The sequence below is a fragment of the Sebastes umbrosus genome, chromosome 18 (assembly GCF_015220745.1).
Source record: "Sebastes umbrosus isolate fSebUmb1 chromosome 18, fSebUmb1.pri, whole genome shotgun sequence".
In the NCBI taxonomy this organism is placed as follows: Eukaryota; Metazoa; Chordata; class Actinopteri; order Perciformes; family Sebastidae; genus Sebastes; species Sebastes umbrosus.
The window spans coordinates 7090379-7111704 of NC_051286.1; the positions used below are offsets into that span (position 1 = coordinate 7090379).

General features: G+C 41.3%; 1 protein-coding gene across 5 annotated transcripts in view; it reads right to left on the reverse strand.

Annotated features, from left to right (window-relative positions):
- The window catches only part of ryr3 (ryanodine receptor 3), a 131489-nt gene that overhangs the window by 54305 nt on the left and 55858 nt on the right, over nt 1-21326 (reverse strand). For all 5 annotated transcript variants that reach the window (XM_037750435.1, XM_037750434.1, XM_037750432.1 and 2 more), the window contains 21 exons: nt 20015-20207; nt 19360-19576; nt 18347-18451; nt 16143-16246; nt 15594-15677; nt 14379-14538; nt 14071-14215; nt 13257-13462; nt 12887-13061; nt 12018-12226; nt 11666-11829; nt 11465-11513; nt 11205-11365; nt 10265-10427; nt 9232-9318; nt 7906-8132; nt 7442-7654; nt 5915-6518; nt 5224-5424; nt 2401-2503; nt 748-882 (listed from right to left, as the gene is read on the reverse strand). In XM_037750435.1, the coding sequence (XP_037606363.1) occupies nt 748-882; nt 2401-2503; nt 5224-5424; nt 5915-6518; nt 7442-7654; nt 7906-8132; nt 9232-9318; nt 10265-10427; nt 11205-11365; nt 11465-11513; nt 11666-11829; nt 12018-12226; nt 12887-13061; nt 13257-13462; nt 14071-14215; nt 14379-14538; nt 15594-15677; nt 16143-16246; nt 18347-18451; nt 19360-19576; nt 20015-20207 (3705 nt within the window). The remainder of the gene's footprint in view (nt 1-747; nt 883-2400; nt 2504-5223; nt 5425-5914; nt 6519-7441; nt 7655-7905; nt 8133-9231; nt 9319-10264; nt 10428-11204; nt 11366-11464; nt 11514-11665; nt 11830-12017; nt 12227-12886; nt 13062-13256; nt 13463-14070; nt 14216-14378; nt 14539-15593; nt 15678-16142; nt 16247-18346; nt 18452-19359; nt 19577-20014; nt 20208-21326) is intronic.

Here is a 21326-nt window from a genome sequence, read left to right on the forward strand (position 1 = left end):
CTTGAATCACATCATCTGTCCACTTATGAAGCTTTTCAATAATGCAGGCTAGGTGTGGGAGGCTGGAGTATCGCATTAAAATTTATAGCAGAGAGTCTTGCAGTGGCTGTCCATTAGTCTTCTATTATTTGAAACAGGTCACAGCCATGCTTTCAGCAAAGGGCAGCAGGAGAGAATATTGAAACCACTGATCTCAGGTTGAAGCAAAGAACTTTGCAGCCGGGCAGTGTCTTATGTTTTGTATCATTTATGATGGATAAATCTGTACCTATATCAATTTCTACCTATTTGATGTTTAATTGCAAATGTGTTGCATCAAAGAAAAGACTTCAGAACGTGTTATGGCTCATTGCCTTTCCTGCAAACCTTTAGATATTGAATAGATACGATGGCATGCAACAACACTGCAATCATGTGTAAGTTGTGTAGCACCAAGATGAAAGCATCATCATATCATATCATATCATATCATATCATATCATATCATATCAGGATACAAATCCTCCAATGTCATTTGAAAAGAGTTTACAAATATGGGTGTGTAGTGATTTCTACCTTTTCTTTATAACATGTTAAACCTGTTGTGAGATGTTGAATGTGCCCCATGTGGTTTGACAGTGCACTTGATACTTCAGATGTGAAACTGTCTCTTCATCTGATCCTTAAATCTCTTATATTACCAGCGCATCTGAATAATTTACGATTTTCACAAAAACACTGTGCTGTGAGGCGTTCAGGGTTACTTACTGGGAGCAGCCTGTTCCTTCTCTGTGGGTTCCTCCTCCGTCTTATGAGGTGGACCTTTGATTTTGTAGAGTAAAGCGAGGAGACGGCCTTTTATCGACGTGTCCTGCTCTTCCTCTTCCTCCGCCACGGGAATTCCTGCGAGGGGAAACATATTTCTGTCAGACACACAGAACTTCAACATTTTGTATCAAGTGCTTAAATGTGCACAAAGTCAGTGGTACTGGCTTCAAGTGCAACTACGTTAAAAAAGGGCTAAAGCCATGGGCAAACTACCAACGTCAGGAGCGCGTGGCGTCTGCGTCGCTTGGTGGCTGCGTGATGCAGGAGTCTGGTGTTCACACTAGACGCGTGTTGGCTGCGTGTCGGCTGCGTGTCAGCTGTGTTTCTGATGCTGCTGTCAGCCCTTTCTTTCTGCATAGAGTTTGCCTTTTAAAGGCCATTTAACTTCATGATAAATATAACTTATATTTATTTTAGACAGAGAAAGGTTCAGAAACGTGTGGTAATTAGTAAATAATAGTTATAATCCACAATTAAAACTCCGTACTGTATTCATTTATGATGCTTTCCAAGTCACTGCTTGTTCCACATCACTGTCCGGCACATATTTCAGAATAAAAGCCTTGTGTTAACAAATGAAGGAATTCTGCGCAAAGAAAACCCGCTTTAGGGCTTTTATTTCTAAATGAAAGCAGGAAGTGTTGATTTAAACCCCAAACTTTATCAATTCTTGGAGCTCTCAAAGTGACTGCGTGTTCCACAGCACTGACTGCTCATATTTCAGAATAAAAGCCTCGTGTTAACAAATGAAGGGATTCTGTCTATAGAAAAAACGCCTGAGGGCTTTTATTTTGAAATGAAAGCAAGAAGTGTTGATTTAAAAATAAGTCTTTACTTTTTTTCATCTCCGTAACATATTCTACAGATAGACCTCGAAACTGTAGTAAAGTCTTGCTGGTATGAAGTTAATATACAGTCAATAGATCACTTTCACTGTCTGTGACATATTCTACAGATGTCTAGACATGGAAACTGTAGTAATCTTGCTGGTATGATGTTAATTTGCTGTCACTAGATCACATTCCCTGTCTGTTGCAGTATGTGGGTGTTTTGTTATTTCTGATACCAGATCAGGCCACGGTCAATGTGACTGGTAGCCTCCATTTCACACCAGGCATATAACACCCAAGATACCACTACTTTGCTTTTTTTTAGTCAAAGATCAAGAAGAATCCTTTTGTGCAAGAAGATATCTTCACTGAGCCGCATACAAAGTATTCAAGGTATACTGTGCAGGAACTGTCGCTTACAGTAAACCCGTCTCTAGTCTGTGTAATAAGACATGTATCAATTTGATCATAAATGTATTTATAGTGATATTATGGTTAGTTGTTGTGTCTTTCTAGCCGAACTGCTACCGTGGAGCTCCAGCCCCCCCCCCCCCGATCACTACTGCACAAACTCCGGCTCCAAATGATGTCAAAATCTCAAGATGGCAGCTCACTATCCGAGATATTTTGGCTTCACTTTTGTATAGTGTGTGGAAGTGGAGACTTGTCGTCCATCTATATATACATGTTTATGGTTTTACATGTAACATCTATGAACCAAAACAATATTAGTAAAAGAATTGAGGGAGCAGTTGGACTCTACCACAGTGCAGTCGCAATTCTTCATGGAAGGAGTTGAGTTCCTCCTGGATGTCCTCGGGACAGGGGCAGTCCTCCCCTGCACTGAAATTCAACAGGATGTTGATCTGCAGGAAACAGACGAACATGACAATAAGTTTAGAAGCAGAGTATAACAGAGAGAATAAAAAATGTGTTTTAGAGCACAGGAGGGACAAGTAGAAGGGAAAGAATGCATAAAAGGAGGATGGCATACAGAGGAGATAGCACTATCATTATTCTGAGTCATAACCCAAGGGCAGAAACTCGTGTAGTCTCCTGCAGAGAGAGCTCACATGGGCTGTTCAGATAGCATCTGTCTGATCAATGCAGAGAGGAACAGTATGAAGCATTTCACATCAAGTCTAATGACAAGTAAGAATTAAAACCTTACTTAAAAATGACATGATTTAGAAACGTCTTTCTACATAACTATAAATCTGCTCTGTTTGCTGCATGTCACAAGCTAACAGACTAAATATACATGAGCAGCTTCCTTGAGCTAAGCAAATGTCCAGCTTAGGCTATTCTGATGTCTATTTCTGGCGGGGCTTTTTAATAAACCATGGGAGGAACATGCAGCGATCTTAGAGAATATTGCCTACAGTATAAACTCACCGCTGACCACTACACTACTTATTTTTCAGGCATCAGAGTGTAGCTGTAGGCCTGCGCTTATCTGCAAGGTTTTGTAGCTCAGAAGAAGTGCAATGAAACATTTCGAACATGAAAGCTTCGGAAACTTTTGGCTCGCTCTTAAAAGGCACCGCTGTGTTTTATGCGAGAACTCTACTCGGCACAAAAGCAAACGATCTGAAGACAAACAGAAAAGCAACGACTAGGACTTTGTGGCTAATGGGCAGGAAGAATAATGTTGTACCCCCTCTCTCTTCCTCCCTACTCTGGCTCTGAGACACACTGAAAGAGATATGGATGTTAAATGGGGCCCACTCATTAGCTGCAAAGATCTGAGCCCCTGGCACTTCACTGTGCTGACGCAGTTATCACACACTGGGCTGAAAAACACTGAAAGCATGTGGCGCGAGGGAGAACTGGGATCCATGAATATACTTTAGTTTTCTGTTATAGCAGCAAGATCAAGTACTTCACGGGGTCTCCACAGATATCTCAACTGCTTCTATCAATGCTTTTTTATACGATTCAATCCCAATTATGGTCTTTATGAAGAGGAGCTGTAACCGGAGTAACAGCTAATGTGGATCCAAATAAACAATAATGGTGACGCAGACCAGTCTGCCCCCGGACTGACCGTTGCCCTGATGGCATGGCACAACGAAACCTGACCTGACCTGACATCTCAAAAGTGAAAAAAGCCGATTGCTTCAACATGTGTTGTGAAAGTGAATAAACTGTCAGGAGGATTATTTTGGTCTGAAAGGTTCAGATGGCACGGACTGCTCTGCCTGCTCCGAGCATCCATCCATGCCCTCGTCAAACAAGTGTTTTTTGTAAATATTCTTGGGCTCTTTGCACTGAACCAAGCTTTCTACAGTTTTCACACAAAACACGCTGACTGGTAAACTTGAACACAGTACAATTATATCTCCCCCTTTAGGACTAATAACAATTTTCTACTCTTAAATGTCAGCCATTTAACTCACTCAAAGTTCACTTTAGCCTCACATGTGGCCCAATTTACCCTTTGGGAATACCAGCTGAAAATTAAAATTAAGGAACAACCGAAAACTAAAAAGGCGCCTAGAGAACTATAAAACCCTGTGCTGCAGTCTCTGCTTCTGACTCTGTTCCAGTCCAGCTCCGCTATTATTCTGAATAATAGTGGAATATTAGTGTGCATGTAAACATAGTCAATGACCTTGACTCGACCTAAGGCTGGGCGATATGGAGAAAATCAAATATCACAATACTTTTGACCAAATACCTTGATATCGATATTACAACAATACTGTAGGGTTAACCACTGATGCTTTCACAAAATATTTGCACAATGATATTTTTGATAAATAATCTTCAGTAATGTGGATATAATGACTAAGCGGGTAAAGGCAAATAATATAAGTTCAGAAAATGACTTGCAGCCTTTAAAATCAGGAAAAAGACAATATTTATGCCATATTATGATGTCCAAAATCTAAGACGATATCTAGTCTCATATCACGGTATTGATATAATATCGATTTGTTGTCCAGCCCTAACTGGACCAGAGTCAGACGCAGCGACTGGAGCACTGGTATTTGATACGGGACATGTAAACAGCATATTCCCTTTGTTTATTCAGAATTAGGCCTTATTCCTAATGGAGCATTTTCCGGTTAAGATATGTTGGACATGCTGATATTATTCAGGGTTTAAGAGCATTCTTTGGACATGCATACAGTGCATTTAGAAGATAGATACGTCTCAATTGGGGTTTTTACCGCAGTTTGCTACACAGCCTCTTGTCTAAATAGAACAGCTTAAAGAACACAGTTTTGCAAATGATGACGAGGGTACACCATGGGAACAACATGACTACAGTTGGAAAAGAGAGGGTCATTTAAGGTATTTGAAGGGCGTAACCATAGGACGTACGTCATGGCTGCATGTAAACGGAGGGGAATATTAATTTTCATTGACCATGTAAACAGCTTAGTAGAAATATTGTCTTTTACGGAATAAGGGCAAAAAAACTGAATGTTTGGTGCATGTTAACGTCGTCTTTGATTTTTTTTCACCCCAAAGCGTTGAGAGATCATTCTGGGGTTTGTTTTGATATAACACCTCGAACATAAATGACATCTGAAACAGGATGTAAACAGTTTCTCATACGCCGTTCGGTCCACTGCACCTGCTCATGCGGGGGTGACCGAAACTCTTTAGTCTTCTTGGCGGTGACGGCGGCGGACATGTTGAACGCCAGCATCAGCTCATTGTAGCGGAACTTCTGGTTGTACTGCAGCTTGGACACGAAGCTGTCGGAGAAGGAGACGATGGCCTCGATGCGGTGCTTCAGCTCGCAGTCGCAGAAGTAGTGCAGCAGCTCACACATCTGAAGAGAAGACATTAATTCAGCAAGATTCTAATCTAGAGTAAAAATTTCTCTTTTCTCTGTGTCTGTATTGTTTGATGTGGTTTTGAATAATATCATTTTCATATAAATTGACTGAACGTTTTCTGTGTGTTAAACAGAGAAACCTCCAAGAGATTATCTGCCTCCATCTTCATAATGCAAAAATCAAAGCTGTTTACAGCATTGTGGACTTTTTGTCACTGATGGGAAAATTAGTATTCATCCACCGCCTTCCTTTGCACTCATGCAGTCACTTCTCAGTGCGACATAAATCATAAAAGCTCCGAATTGCTGACAAATGAGAAACTAGTGTACCAAATCGGATGAAGGCAAATAAGATGGGGGGAAAACTTAAATTGATTTAAATCCTTGGAATATTAATTGATGGACTTAGTTTCATGTGACTATTTCCAATCTCACATTTAATCTCTGAAATGTGTGTGCATGTTTTTATGATTATTTTCATCACCTGGCGTTTGACGGACTCGGGCAGCGACTTCTCCAGCAGACCTTTAACCAGCGGTTTACTGTCCTTTGTCTCCTCCTCTCCCGCCTCCACAGCCTTCTCCTCGTTCTTGCTCACTTCCTCCTTCTCCCCCGCCACCTCATCGCCCTTGGCTTCCTCGCCCTCCTTGGCCTCTCCGAACACGTTGGGGTCAATCAGGAGGAGGATCAACCTCACTTCCTCGCTCGTTAGGACTCCCATGATTAACAGCGTTCCAATCAGCTTCAGGATGGGGACGAACTGGTACTCCACGCTGCCGCCTACCGGGTCTCGGATGTGCAAGCCGCCGCCCTGCACGGCCTCGGTGAGCATGCTGATGGCTTTCTCCTTCAGGCTGCCCAGAGGGATCTGGGGGCTGTAGAGAAACTGGTGGCGCTTTGTGTTGATGATGCCGACGGAGGAGAAGTTGACCCGAGGTTTGAGGGAGGTGCTCAGGAGCACGCCGGGCAGCGAGTGGCGCTTGGACTCATCGGAGAAAAGCTTGATAGAGCGAGTCTCGTCCGTCACGGGGATGATGAACTCGTTGTTCATCATTAGGCGAGCCTCCTTTGCCGTCTCGAGATGGATGCTGGTAATGAGAAGAAGAATCAGTTCTATCATCGCACACCTGGAGGCATTGGCTATTATACTTATCAGGAAATAACCGTTTGGTATTCTATGTCTATAAATATCTTTCCCTAAGTGACGTAAATGTGCACTTGGTAAGATTTCTATAGCCCCGCAGCATTAAATTGCCACAATATATCTGTGGGAGGTGACAGGGTTGTTGATCGATACCAGTGAGTCAGCAATTACCTGACTTGCTGCTGAGATGCTGAGTTCTCAAACACATACTCACAGTTTTGAAAACAACACTCCCACCCACAGGGATGTTAATACCCTCCACTTGAACTTGCATGTTCAGTGATAATGGAGGTGAGCACAATGACTTGAAGAAGTAGCAGGGGAAATTCACAATGTAGGATTTAACCCAATTAGGTCTGTCTGTCGTTTATTGACATTATGTGAAGAAAAGGGAGACTCAATTATAGTGGATCACACGGGGGGCATTATTAAGATTTATGATGACAAATTTACTTTGTGGTCGCGTGTGCGGCTCCATCACGTTAACAGTTAAAGGTGATGTTGTAGTAAGTTACAATTCTTTCATTGTTCATCATTAGATTCTCTGATGAGTACAAATTAGGGCTGTCAATCAATTAAAATAGTTAATCGTAATTAATCACACGTTTTTTTATCTGTTCAAAATGTAGCTTAAAAGGAAGATTTGTCAAGTATTTAATATTCTTATCAACATGGGAGTTGGCAAATATGCTTGTTTTATGCAAATATATGTATTCTTTTATTATTGGAAATCAATTAACAACACAAAATAATGACAGATATTGTGCAGAAACCCTCACAGGTACTGCATTTAGCATAAAAAATATGCTCAAATCATAACATGGCAAACTCAAGCCTAACAAGCAACAACAGCTGCAAATGCCACACCTGATAAGGACGTTGTAGAAGCCCTCTCTCAGCATGCCAGAGAGGTACTGGTTGTCGATGGTGTTGAGGAGCTGCGATTGGTCCAAGTGGCTGCAGAGGGCGTGGGCAACGCGGGTGTTTCCCAGGGCACAGAGGGCACAGTACAGCTTCAGGGTGTGGTAGTGGAACTTTCTCAGGTCTTCATGCTCAGATAACTCCAGGATGTCCAAACACCTGGAAGAAAAATATTAACAACACAACACCATTTGTGTGAGGCAAAGACTATTAACCATCTACTATGGTGTTAAACACTGGGATTATCGAGGTATCCAAAGAATTGCTTTTCATTAGTAATGCGCAGGGGATGTCCTAACCACTTGTTGATCAAAATGAACACAACCTTGTAGGACTGAACCAGTCATAAACAGCAGGTGAAGCTGATAACAGTATCTGTTCTGAGCCTACATCCCATCTTTGTTGCACACCTGTTCTCCTCAGGTATATGTACAGCCAACATCTCCAGCGGCTCCAGACACTGGACCACCCAGCCGTGCCTCTCGCTGACCCGAGCGGTCTCCACGCTGAGGAAGGTGTTCGGCATGCGGCTCCACAGCACGGCGACGATGGACTGCACATCCAGACGCGGCGGGCACTGAGGCACCGGGTTCCTGTGCTCGCTCTTAAATATGGCAGATGAGAGCGGCATCGCATCCTGGGGAGCAGAGGGAGAAGACGGAGAGGGATATGAAAGAGGAAAGGCAATATTCAATGAAGGAAAACAATTTTTAACTAATGGATGGACTGCGTGCTGTTGGTTTTAATATTACACTTTCTTGAATAAATATGTTGATTCTAAAAACACTAAATCTGTGGAGCCTTCAGTGGAGACCCTGAGGGACCCTTGAGCAAAGTAAAACTGAGTTTTTAACTTAATATTTCATTCACAATTATTATCCTTACACCATCCAAAATAGTGTGTATATATACTGCATATAAATATGTATTGTTATCATAGTTTAATTCTAACTGCTACTATTTAAGTGCAGACAGAGAATAAATAAATAATAACTAAATAAATAATTCATGTCAGCAAAAACCTCCAATATGGGTCACAGAGTTAAAATCTGGGTCTGTTGACCAGTGTGTGACTATTTGAGGATGAGGGACATTAAAGGGACTATTTGTAACTTTCAGAAATGCTTGTTAACAGCGACACCTGTGGCCGTGAAATCAACGAAAGTCAGCGTCGGACTCGCGCTTGCTCGCTCTAAATATACCTGAACGAGCATCGCTCCAAACAGTGAGGCGACACACGTCAGCTAAAACCACAATATCACTCTATATTTCAGCTGCTTGGCAGTAATGTTAGTTGACCAGACGAAGGTCTCTCCATGAACATGATTTACTAGATATTCTCAGAGCTACTAACTCTTCTGCAGTGTGGAGTGAGCGCGCGTTCACGTCTAGAGGTGGAGTGAGCTGAGCGAGAACGCGCGCGCTGTCTGAGTGAAGGCAGGTAGGCAGAGGAGGAGAGGCAGCGGCCACACACGAACGCGCATATGCGAGCGCGCATGTGTGGCGACCCGCTACATTTATACACTTAAAAAGTTACAAACAGTCCCTTTAAAAATGAAATAGTTCTACATATCTTGGCGATCTATTAATTACTGTAAATGAGGTTAGGTGAACTACGGTACTAGTAAATGAGGAAGATTAATATTGTTTCTATTTGTTCTGGCAATACCAACATTCACTACTACACACCATATCATGTCCGAGCATTGCATATTGTTAGATTTCAAGAGACAAACCTTGATCTTGACAAATTCTAACTGGAAGAGGTTTGCACTGGTTGGGCGTACGAACACAGCCGGGAACAGCTTGGTATTTGGTTCCACCTGAAAATAACCAAACAAACCAAAGCTCAGTCATCAACATCATAATTCATAGGATTCAATAATGCACCAAATGAAACAGATCTGTCCTGAACTAACCCCTTAGTTGAATCTAAGTTCTTATTCAATTACTTCAGCTCGTTGCAGATCTGGTGCTCTTTCTAGTGTCAGAAGGCTTTTAACCTCTAAGCTCGTGGATTAGCTATATTGAGTATCAGTTGGTGTGCTGATGACAGCCATCAGAGACAAATGATAAATACGAAGCGAGAGGAAAAACAACTGAAGCCATAACAGGACAAGAAGCTTTTCATCAAGTTAAAAGCCTCTCGATTCCCTCAGAAGCCTTTTTATAAATGCCAATTCACGACTAAATCAAAGACTGGAAAGAAGAGAGAGAAAAACGGGAGAAAATAACGCTTGTGGTCTAGTCAGGTATTCAATATGATTCGTTAAAAGCCTGAGATCAGAGAGGCGAGACGAGGATTAGCGAGCAGATGTCTGTCTTTGTTAAGACTCTGGTGTTGAAAACAGATGAGAAATTCAACGGTGTAATTTCCTAACTGCCTTTCTGCAGGTTTAATTTACTGCAGCGCAAATTTGTTTACGTTACCTAAAGGGAAGATAGAAGAGTGCGTGCGGTAAATATAAATATGTCTGAGTTCCATCATCCCAAAGATTTATTAAGACAAAAACACACAATAGTTCTCACTCTCTGAAAGTAATGGTTACGGAGCAGACTGTTGCAGAGTAATAATCCAAATTTCAATATAGCAACCCTTTTCTCCAGATGGATTGGACAATAAGAGCTGTGTGCCAACTCAGAGGATGATACTGTATATTTACCACAGGGGAGGGAAATAATGATGTGCACATACTGAAGTTTATGGGGCAGACTGTCCTTGTGCGTTAGCCCTCTGCACCCCACTACTTGGCTATTATCCTTATTTACCTGATATGTTGTGGACAGCTCCTTGCCGTTGGCAGTGAAAGACAAGAGGCCAGTGGCGAGGTCGATCATGCAGCCGATCTCCAGGTCAGAGCTGTTGCGGCTGGAGGACGAAGGGCCGGCGGCGTCCGCGCCACACACCATGTAGCAGTTGCTCCTCTGGACACTGCAGCAGCAACAACAACAACAGCAGAGAATGAGCCTGGCATACATAAATCCATGTGAACATAAACAACCACAGGACAGCAAAGAAGATTGAAAAAGAACTAACTTGTGCACAATATGTTTTCATTATGTGCCACATTCATCGATCTGTGTTGACTTGTGACTGTTGCCTCATTCATATTCATTCTGTAACACACAGAAGCTCTCTCCCATTTACTCCCCTGCATACTGAAGGGGGCTGGAAAAAGGTGATAAAAGATAAGTCAATATGTCTTTGGTTGTTCAGATGAAGATGCAACGCCATTCCAAGGTCAAAATTACGGCTTATCGATAATTTAGAAGTATAAGTTTACCATACTGGTTAAAATTTGTAAGTGATTTATATATATATATGGTAGATTGATGATGATCATGTTATAGGTATGGTGTTGTTTTTGTTTGTAGTATAATGCTGCCAGGTCACCTGGACTCCTGGATCTTTGCTATCTTTACATCAAGCATCATAATGGAAACAAATCTTGGACTATATTGTGTTATCTTTGACACTTTGACACCAATTGTGGTATGTCAGAGCGGTGTGTTCGCTTAAACAATATTGCAAGACCTTCCCTAAATTACTGTAAAATGGCACATTTTTGATATTCCCAGATACTCCCCGATACCTTCAGATAACCCAGCACATCTGCTGACTCTCTCCGTCTACATTACACCTCTCCATGTTTCACCTATACATTTCACCATCCTATGGACTCCAGATATAAAAAAGCAGGGAGCTTGCCTCTCATGGACCCGGCCCCTCTCGTCTCCCAGGGTGACGGTGACTGTCCGCGTCTTGCTGAGGCTGAAGTTCTTGCTGTAGTAATGATAGTCCGGTGTGACCCAGCCCACCCACACTGACGCAGGGTCCTGTCCAGCAAACACTCTCACTGAGTGGTAGTACTGCCATACAAAAACACACAGCACAGCAGGTTACGCAGAGTGAACAGAAAGTCATCCATAACAAAAAGCTTTCAGATTTGTATCGTTGAGTTGATTTACAGTTGTGATGCTTCCGTAGTCAACAGTTCCATCTTCTTTTGGAGGATGGCTGCACAGACAAAAACACAGCAGCAGGTTTTAAGAACAACAAAGTGATCTTTCAGTCAAACAATTCCACTGCCATTTCTTCATAACTATATCTTTTATTTGAATCACAACAATGCGCTCCACAGCTGTTCCAGTGTGAAGCTGATGTCTGACCTGAGTTTCATTGATTCGTCCAGTATCTTGTCTGCAGAGTAACACTCCACAGGCATGCTGAGCCTACAGTAGGTCATGTCACTGTTGCTGTTCTGCGTGCCAAACGTCTTGTGGGTGACCTTGAGGCAGGGAGGGCTGTCTACCGTTCCGTCGATCCTCGTCACCTGAGGGGTTAAGAGTCAGGAGGAGGAAATGAACATCCCAACGAGGAGATCAATACACAACATCAAGATGTCAACTCCAGCAGCACTGTTCATTATAGCTTATAGCTATGTTTGCTACGTTCACACTACGAGCGACAAAAGCAACAAAACGGCCAGCGGTTTCCACTGTGATGAAAGTGCTTCTTCACCTCGATATGCATGTGGTCTTGAGGTATGTTGACAAAGGTGGGAAGGCGCTTGCTGAACCACATGGTGATCTCTCTGTTCATGTTGACACCGAAGGGCTCAAAGCCTTCCTGGAGACCACACATGGTGTAGTACTTGAAGGTGCTGGCGTCCTTGCCCAGGTTCATATGTCCGATCTGAGACATGCCCATACTGCACACCGGGATGAAACCTGGAGGAGAGTTGAGGGACATCAATATCATCCAGTCATGCCATCCCTGAGAGAATGCGAGAGGATCCTCCACTGAAGTTGGAAAAACTTTTCTTTGCGCATTTAATTAAAAACTAACTCAGATGTATCGCTACCACTAACGATGTGATCTGTCTCTAGGCCCTCAAGAGCTACATTTAATTAGTCTGCTGACTTTATAACCCTGACAAAAACAAAATCTCAGGACATACAAAAAAGGAAAAAGTGTCATTTATTACTAAAAAATAATTTAAACTTAATTTTAGCACACGCTATTTTACCAAAATGTGCACATTAATTAGCTTTGAGAAACTCACATCAGTGTACTGTCATGTATGTAAATGTTCTATGCAGCCGAATCCATCACACCGACTATGACAATTAATTCACTTAACTTTATTCCAATGTGACTCTCTCTGTCTTGTCCTGAAGGATGGTTCATTTACGGAGTAATGGGCCAAAGTCTCAATGGACTTCATTAAATTGCAACATCATTAGCATTTTGTAGCAGTTTCTTTGTTGTTGTTGTTTTGCCTCATGCCAGACAATCCCAGTCCTACCTCTAGAGATACAGTGGATGAAGTAAACACTGAATAACTGAATGAATTAGCACTAAAGTTCACTGGATTATGGAGCCCTCACCGTCCTCCGTCTCAAAGTCAGTGAAGCAAAGCTCGGAGCCCTTGCTGGTGATCAGGAGCTCTCCGTTCAGGGTGAAAATCATGGATTTGTCCTCCATGTTGATCATGCAACCGACCACGTCGCCCTTTTTCCAGGGTTCTCCAAAGTAGCGGCTGCCTGCGTGCATACGTCGGCCCTTAAAAAAAAAAGACAAAGCTTGAAGTTTTTTCCAGCATATATTATATGATCATGCTAGTAAAATTTATAAAAGTGATCCTACTGTACAAGCTGCCAAAACAGCATAGAATCAATCAATGGTAATATCTTGACAGCTCTATCGACTCTCAACTCTAACGGTTCAATACATCCTACTAGAGCAGGTTTACCGTACCATGTATCCATCGAAGACGAAGGCCTGGTCATCCGTTCCCAGCTCCACGTCGGGCCTGCAGCCTATTCGGGCCCAGCCAACCCTCATATCGCCACCGCTCAGGGCCTCAAACTCAAAGTACCACTTCCCCGTCTTCACCGCGTACGTTTGCTCCACACGGAAGAAGCGGATGGTCTCGACGCTCTGATCTTCCAACAAGTGGAGGGCTAGGGACGGGGAGACACATGGATGTTTAACTTCGTAGGTACATTAAATACCAACTGACACCATTAGGATATGAAGCTAATTTTAGGCAGCATTGTCTGTAACAAATTATACAATTACAGTCCAGCTAAATACTTAATATGAACATGTTCAGTGCACTTAGTATAATACTATAATAATTAGTGCACACAATATCCCAACAAAGATCTTGATGTAGAATACATTTCAACATACCGGCATGTAACAATTTTGAGAACTGTAGTGTTAAAATGTAAAAAGAAACTGACCAACATACATACACTACTGCAGCTGTCCATAGCTGCTGACTGCACATGTGAATTCAGGTCAAAATATCTTTGTAACACTGTCTCAAGACGGTTTCCCTATCAGCCAAAATACCTTCCTATTTAAGTTGACACTGGAGCTGCAGGTCATGTAGGATTTGGACTTAATTCTGCATATCATCACTCGTAAGATGTTAACTGGAATACAGCCGTACAGGTTTAATTGGCCCAACACATTCAATCATTCTAAATAGTACCTGGCCCTCTAAATGTTTAAATTAAACCAGGATTTATAGGGGGTTTGTGTTTCAGTAACATGCTCTCACACTCCTGGTCTGGGGGGTCGATGTCATATCCATATCCAACCATGGTCCTGATGGCCTCTCTCAGACTGTCTCTGTTAGATTTCTTAGTGCGCTCGTCCAGTAAAGCGTATGGCACCAGGCGAGGATTACGCCTGCTCTTCAGATCCTGACACAAACGTGAAAAACATGCAAGTAGGATAAAGACAAGCATATAATACAAATAACAGTGTTTCAGCAAAAATAACATGCTTAATTCATTATTAAGTATACTCTAATTCAAAGACTGTGCTGCCGGTTCCTTTCTAAATGTAAAGAATGATGACTGTTACCTGCTGGATGCCATAGGTCCATCCTTGTTTGATTCTGTCTTTGGCCCACACGTTGTGTGCATTCTCGGCCAGTTTATCAACTAGAACCTCCTGACCTCCAGTCAGTTTCACGTCAGAGAGGTCCAGTGGCGCAGGCTTATAACCATTAGACATCACGTAGCTGCAGAAGAAACAACATTACAAAAAGGTCAAAGCACTGTACCATTTTATGAAAATCTCGTTCCCATTTCCCTAGACAATGCAAAACACTCAAATCGGGTTAAATTACTATTATTAGTAACAAGACCAAAGTACAACAATCAGACATTACAGATTGAACAAAAAGCAAGGAAAGAATATACCAGAATAATTGTTCTAAATATATACGTACAATAAATACAACCAACACAAAGCGAATAACAAAAATGCTTCAGTGACTTTATGTGATATTTTCACAGAGTCCCTCAGAGAAATAACATTACATATTATTTAGATAGGATTCAATAAAGAAACGTCATAAAGGCAAGTTATTTTATCATTGAAAATGTCATAAGTAAATTAACACTGTTTGATAATACAACAGTATGGCAAGTTAATTTATTATGTTCAAAGGTGTATTTACCTAAATGTTGAGACACCTCATATGTAACCCAGACTGACATTTCCCCTGCTGATTACTGTGCACAAATGCACTGTAGCTATGTAGCCTACTTAGGCCTCAAGAGCCCTTCTGATGCCGGCAGACACAGAAACCTCCCATCAGGGCGCACTTTGTGAGTGCACATAAAAATTCAGCACGCGCTTCGCACACATGCAAGATTATCACCACCGCTGCTACAGCTCCCTCCACCCTCACCCAAGAAGAAACACTGGTCCATGAGATAATGCAAACAAAAAACACTGAAAGTGTGAAATTTTACTAACAATATAATTAACAGTGTCTTGTATAATGGGAAGACTACAATCAAAGTAATCAACAATGTCTCTGTTACCTAAATCAACTCAAATCCAAAATCATAAAATGACTCTTCTCCTTTCTTACAAAATGTAAAATCAATGTTAGTAAATCTGACAATCACATTGTTACAGAGCTAAATGCTAACATGCTCACATGCTGATGTTTAGCAGGTGTAATGTTTTACCATGTTTATCATGTTTAACATAGTGTAAAATGCATCATATTTGTTTCTTGATATTCAAGAGACTGTCCTAAGAAAAAAAAAACTGCAAACTTACTCTTTGGGAAGTTTGATTTTCTTCAGATCGTCCGCAGCGTTAACAAAGACCTGGACAACGTGACATCCAAGAGCCAACAGGGTCCTGAGGATAAGAGAGACCATAACTGATATCAATACTGCAGCCCCATTACTCTTTGTTAAATGTTTCAACCTTACAACAGCAGAATCCATTGAGAGACTGCCACATTTTAACACAGCTCATTAGGCGTTGATAAATCTTAGTCGATCAATAGTTACACAGTGAATAGTAGCCGGATATATCTGTGCGGATACAGTACATGGCACTTATTGAGCATTTGGCCCGGCTTTATTAAGCCGAGCCAAATGTTTTTACAGTGAGGTGCCTCGGTCAGGACTTGGCTCAAACAAGCTTTGGACCCAAGATTTCTTCAAAATCAATACTGGAATTCACTCAGGAGATGCGAGTCATTAGAAGCACTGCTTTAATCTGAGCCTTAATCTGCTCTCGTGCTGCATTCAGCAAGGAGCAGAGGCAATTCCATGAATAGGTAATTGGATTATTTAGTGAAGAACTGCCCGGCCTTACTTAAGTGTTTCACTAGACATCTGCACGTTGTAGTTCCTTTCAGTTTCAGGCAGCTTTCCGAAATCCACGAGGCATGGGTGCTGCCTCTTGTTGTCATCCCGAACCTGAGGAGAAAGCAGTTGGGGGTCATTACTAAATGTTTCATGTCACAGCGACAAATGTGGATTATCTTTCTCTTTCTTTTGCTCTATGAGCCCGTCTATCCATAACTGCAAAGACATGAATAAGCGTGGCTCTGCGTTCAGAAAAAAAAAAAAAAAATGGACTGCAGACAAATTTATCTGCAGTCGATGTCGGCAGATGCATTTTTGTTTGTTTTCCACTTGGACTAATTAAAGCCTCGGGTGTTATTTTTTTAATGAAGCAGATATAAGCCTTAGTCAGCTCAGAGAAGAGCGTCACAGTGGCAGGAGGCTCAGCTGTCTGTGATCCAGTCCACTAAGACTCTCAATAAGGCTACGTTTACATTACAGGGCTCAATGTTTGATTCAGATTTTTTTGCCCAGATCCGATCTTTCTGCCTCAACTGCTCACATTCATGTTTGAAGTGACCCATATCTGACATAAGTGTCAACAGATCTCTGACCTGAAACGCCTCACTTGCGACCAATAATGTCACACACATTGAGGGACTGCCGTCTGACAACCCATTGATCCGAAAATACACATTGTAGTTGTTGGAGTCCAGTGACTGCCAGACTCCATTAACATATTGTTTAATTAACAGATCTGGATTCTCCCTTACACTGATGATACTCCTGAATCATAACGTATGATTTTTTTAAACTTTATTCCGGCTGATATTTAACTTTAATTGCTCTCTCATGATTTCTCACGACTCATAAATAGATGCTAACTCATTCGGCAAAAATGATTTAACATAATTCAGTACTGTATTAATTTTAGCTCTATGAAAATTGAATAAACGTGATGTTTCCCAGATAAAACTTAACGACGCAGTTTACCATTTTTGTAACTGCTATTAAATCTTAGTTCTACTGAGAGAAACATGACGCCAGATTTAGCAGAAGAACTCGGTAATATAGAAAAAAATCTTTTATGTTAGGTAACAAACGTTATCAGTGTCTGATTGACGAACTGCCACATAATTCTGCGGAGAGAGAGGTTCTTCTTCTGTAGTTTCAACGGACCGCTCCGACACTATGTGGTGAGTGAGCTGCACCTCTGATAATCTTGTGTTATTCAAAGGTTTAAAGAGAACTGAGGTGAACATTAAGGTACAAGCAAAACACAGTAAGGCCAAGCACTCTGATACAAAGCAATAAAGCTACAGTATATCCAACTTTATGATCATCCTGCTTGCCAAGTATCTGCTGCTTGTCCAAAGAGGCTTCTGTCAGGAGTCAGTCAATGTCACTTTGAGTTCACTGAGGCTCGTTACAGCAAAATTAAATACCAAGCAGCTGTTTGGACGTAAATGTTGTCCTTAATAAACTGTAAGACCTGAGTTGCCCCCCCTGAGAAAGCTTTCTCCCAGTCTTAATTAATGTGGATGTCATACGCTTGGAAGGTGAGACACTCATTAAATTTGTTAAACGGCCGGTGTGGCGACGGCCTCAGTGGGAAATGATTCTGTGATAACCATTACAGTACAAAAGAGGCAGCGTGTGCCATCAGACTTCTAACAGGCTGTTCTGCAGTCAGCAGGAAAAGTGACGGACAGTAAAATGATGGGAGAGAGACAAACTGTGGACGCAAGAAGGATTAAAATGTCAATGTTATAAAGGCTAACTGCACTTCATCATAAACTACAGGGTTTAATGGTAATGTTTTTTTTCCACTTACCCGGGTGGCCAAGTGGGTCAGAAAACGATGTGCCGAAAGTCAATTTTTATATTAAAACAAATTGTTTTATATATCAGAAGTTATCAAATAACAACAAATACTTAAGTTAAATCTAATCTGATCTAATTCTTCTTTGTAATTTCACTTTGAATACATACTGTTCATTGTTCGTTGCTCTGTTATTCTGTAGCTTTTTACAGGCCAATATCAGTAAACTAAAGCAGCAGCCAGACACAAACTGCTGTCATGTACTTCGAGAGGACACAGATATGAGAGTTAATGAGCCATTAACATGCATTTTACTGGAGAGGGCTCAAGTGGACCTTTGTCACCGACCCTTTCCAAATTTACCCAGCGTGTTTTTGTGTGTTGAATGTGATGATGGATAGCAGCTTTACCTTGCCATAGGTCCAACCCAGTTCGATCTTGTTCATCCCCCACAGTTCGTGGATGTTTTCTGCCAGCTTGTCCCGGACGTTGTCCAGGTGAGGGGGAAGAACAATCTGCAGAGCGAGAGAGAGAAGGGGAACAGATGGTACAGTCGGATGATAAAACGATGCCAATAGACAAACAAATGGAAACTGTTGTCATTTTTTTTTCTCCTGACTATGAACATTGTTAGATTCCTGTGGATTGTAGGACCTTTCACATTATTTTAGCTTTGTTACACTGAGGTATCAAGTCTGAATTTGTGCTTCAGAGCCACTGCAGAACTGAATATTATATAACAGGCAAGTAACACAGACTGATTTAATCTCATAAGAGAGATTCCTGAAACCTCCAGAAGGCTTCAAAAACATATTAGATTTATTTTCTTTCCAAACAATGCTTTAAAAAAGGAGCAGCAGACTAGCAGTAGTGTAGAAATATCAGCAATGTTGGCTGCAGTTGGTAAATATTTCAACTGTTTTTAAGTTCAAGCTCAATTCAGTCAATTCAGGAAGTGGATTTTCTTCAAAACTCAAACACTTAAAGTATTTTTTCTACAAGAATGTTATCTCTATGATTTAAATAATAACCACAAATGAATGCTCTGTCATAATCACAAAGATGTAATTAAATTAAATTTGTTAGACAGTATTTTGTATGAATATATGACAGTATTTAATGTAAAAGTGAATGGAGCAAGCCTTCACACCTAAAATAATTTCACTTGTTTATTTTATTACATCTCATATTTATAATATACATACAGAATATTAACACTATATCTTGAATTTACTGATGCAAAAGTAATATTAATTATATGTATAATAATTAATATAATTATATATATACATATAATAATTAATATTATTATATATATATATATAATTATATAATAATTAATATTATTATATTTATTATTATCATATTATTATATATATATATATATATATATATAATAATTTCGTGATAGTACTATCCTCACCTGGCTGGTGTCAACAGGAGTGGGGATGAAGGAGGCCTGAGAGAGGAACTTGGTGGTTCCCAGCAGGTCACGGACCCCCTCATGATCCCTCTTGTACTCCTTCACAGGCTCCACATGCATCTTCTCTTTGGGCAACAGCGCTTCATAGCACGGAGAGTAACCAGCGGGTGGCAGGAACTTGAAATCTCCGTGACGTCCACCCAACAGGAAGCGGACCCTGAGATGAGAAGTTACATAAGAGTTTCTTTTTACTTATCTTTTCAATTATTTTTTAAACCTACTGGAATACAATTCAGCAAACAGGAATCCACACCTCTGCCATTACATAATACCAGGCTGCGGTCTATCTACCTTCTCATAAATCTTTCTGCCACAGAGTACTTTTGTACTTAGCATCACCTACTATCAATATAATTAAAGTTTTAAGAGGATTGTGGCTTTTAAGGAAAGACAGTTTTCTTTCGGTAGTTGTTTTGTTGATCCCCGACAGGAGGCCAACTCCGTAAGCTTTAAATTTAAAACTACATCATTGCTTTATATATAAAGCAATCATAGGCTGACAAGCTGTAATTGAATCTCAAGTTTAAAAAAAACAAGCCATTCTATTGGGATTGCTTCGTCATCTCGTTTCCCAATTATAAATGCGGAGCCTTACTTGACACCTGCAGAGAAGCTGACGACGGGGAAGAAGAATCCTTCGGTGTTGAAGTCCTCGAACATGCCCTGGACAGGCTGCCCGTTGATCCTGAAGGACATGCTGGGAGCGCCCAAATCCAGACAGCAGCTGACCACATCGTCGGAGTTCAGCAGGTGCTGGTTAATGGAGGCCACGGCCCTCGGGATTCGGCCTAGACAACAACGGGCGGAGACAGAGAGGGAGGATGGATGGCTGTTACAAAAGCAAAGTCATTGTGAATGTAGGGCAGGGTGATGGGCGAGGTGGGGAGAGGGGGGGCAGAGAGGTGGGGGATGAGTAGTTTAAAAAGGGATGACAGGAAATGGATGAGGGGAGGTGATGGGTCTTTTAGTAGATTTGGAAAGGAAGAGAGGTGAAATAGGTGTTATGCTTTGAGGGTGAGAGCAGAGAAGAGGGGGCATTCAAGGACTTAAAGCCCTAAAGCATCAAACAGACAGTTGGCTCGAATACAAACCACTGACGAGTTGTTTCCCGGTATGTAGGTGGAGAATATACCTGCATATCTGCAGTTAGCTGGTCTTCACATTTGTTTAACTTGAAGATGTTAGGCATTTGTATTTAAGTCCTTAGGGAAGGTCTAAAGTGGAGGTTTTATGGGTGGATTTAATATCTCTGTCAGTGCTGTGACTTTGTCCTTCCCTATGTAGGAAATGAAAACAGCAACCTGGAGACAGGCTGGACAGCAGGCTCCTGCATTATTCACAGACAACACTTTCTTTCTGTATTGCACACCATAACTGCCTTCAAAACACTTCACTGCAGTGGTACAAATTACCATAGAAAGATTTTTACTATACTGGAAAAACAAAGTTCGGAAACTTGTGTTTGGTGGACTATTTCTCTGTTGTTACAATGCTAATGGTCATTGTATTTTATATCGTTGGAAAGCCTGTTTCTTTACCTTCGCAATGATGTCCAACTTGTAAGGATCATGCATTTGTGGGATGAGCAGCACAGCTGATTATGTGGGGAGCGCCCAAGAAAAATTTGCCAAAATGCTCTGCCAATGGTAAACAGTGTATTCTCATAAGGCTACCAGGAAGCCTGCAATGACTGCCCTTCACCGTCAGGCCCGTTTGCGCAACACAAGTTTCCGAACTTTGTTTTTCAAGTTTAGTTATAGTTAATATTATACAAAATAGATCTACTTTAAAAGTAACAGAACACAGTTTCACTTGTATTTGCTGGTTTGCCACATAGAAAACTTCAAAAAGAGACAGTTTAGAATTTAAAACAAAGCTGCTATACAAGTTTATGGTCTAGGTACCTT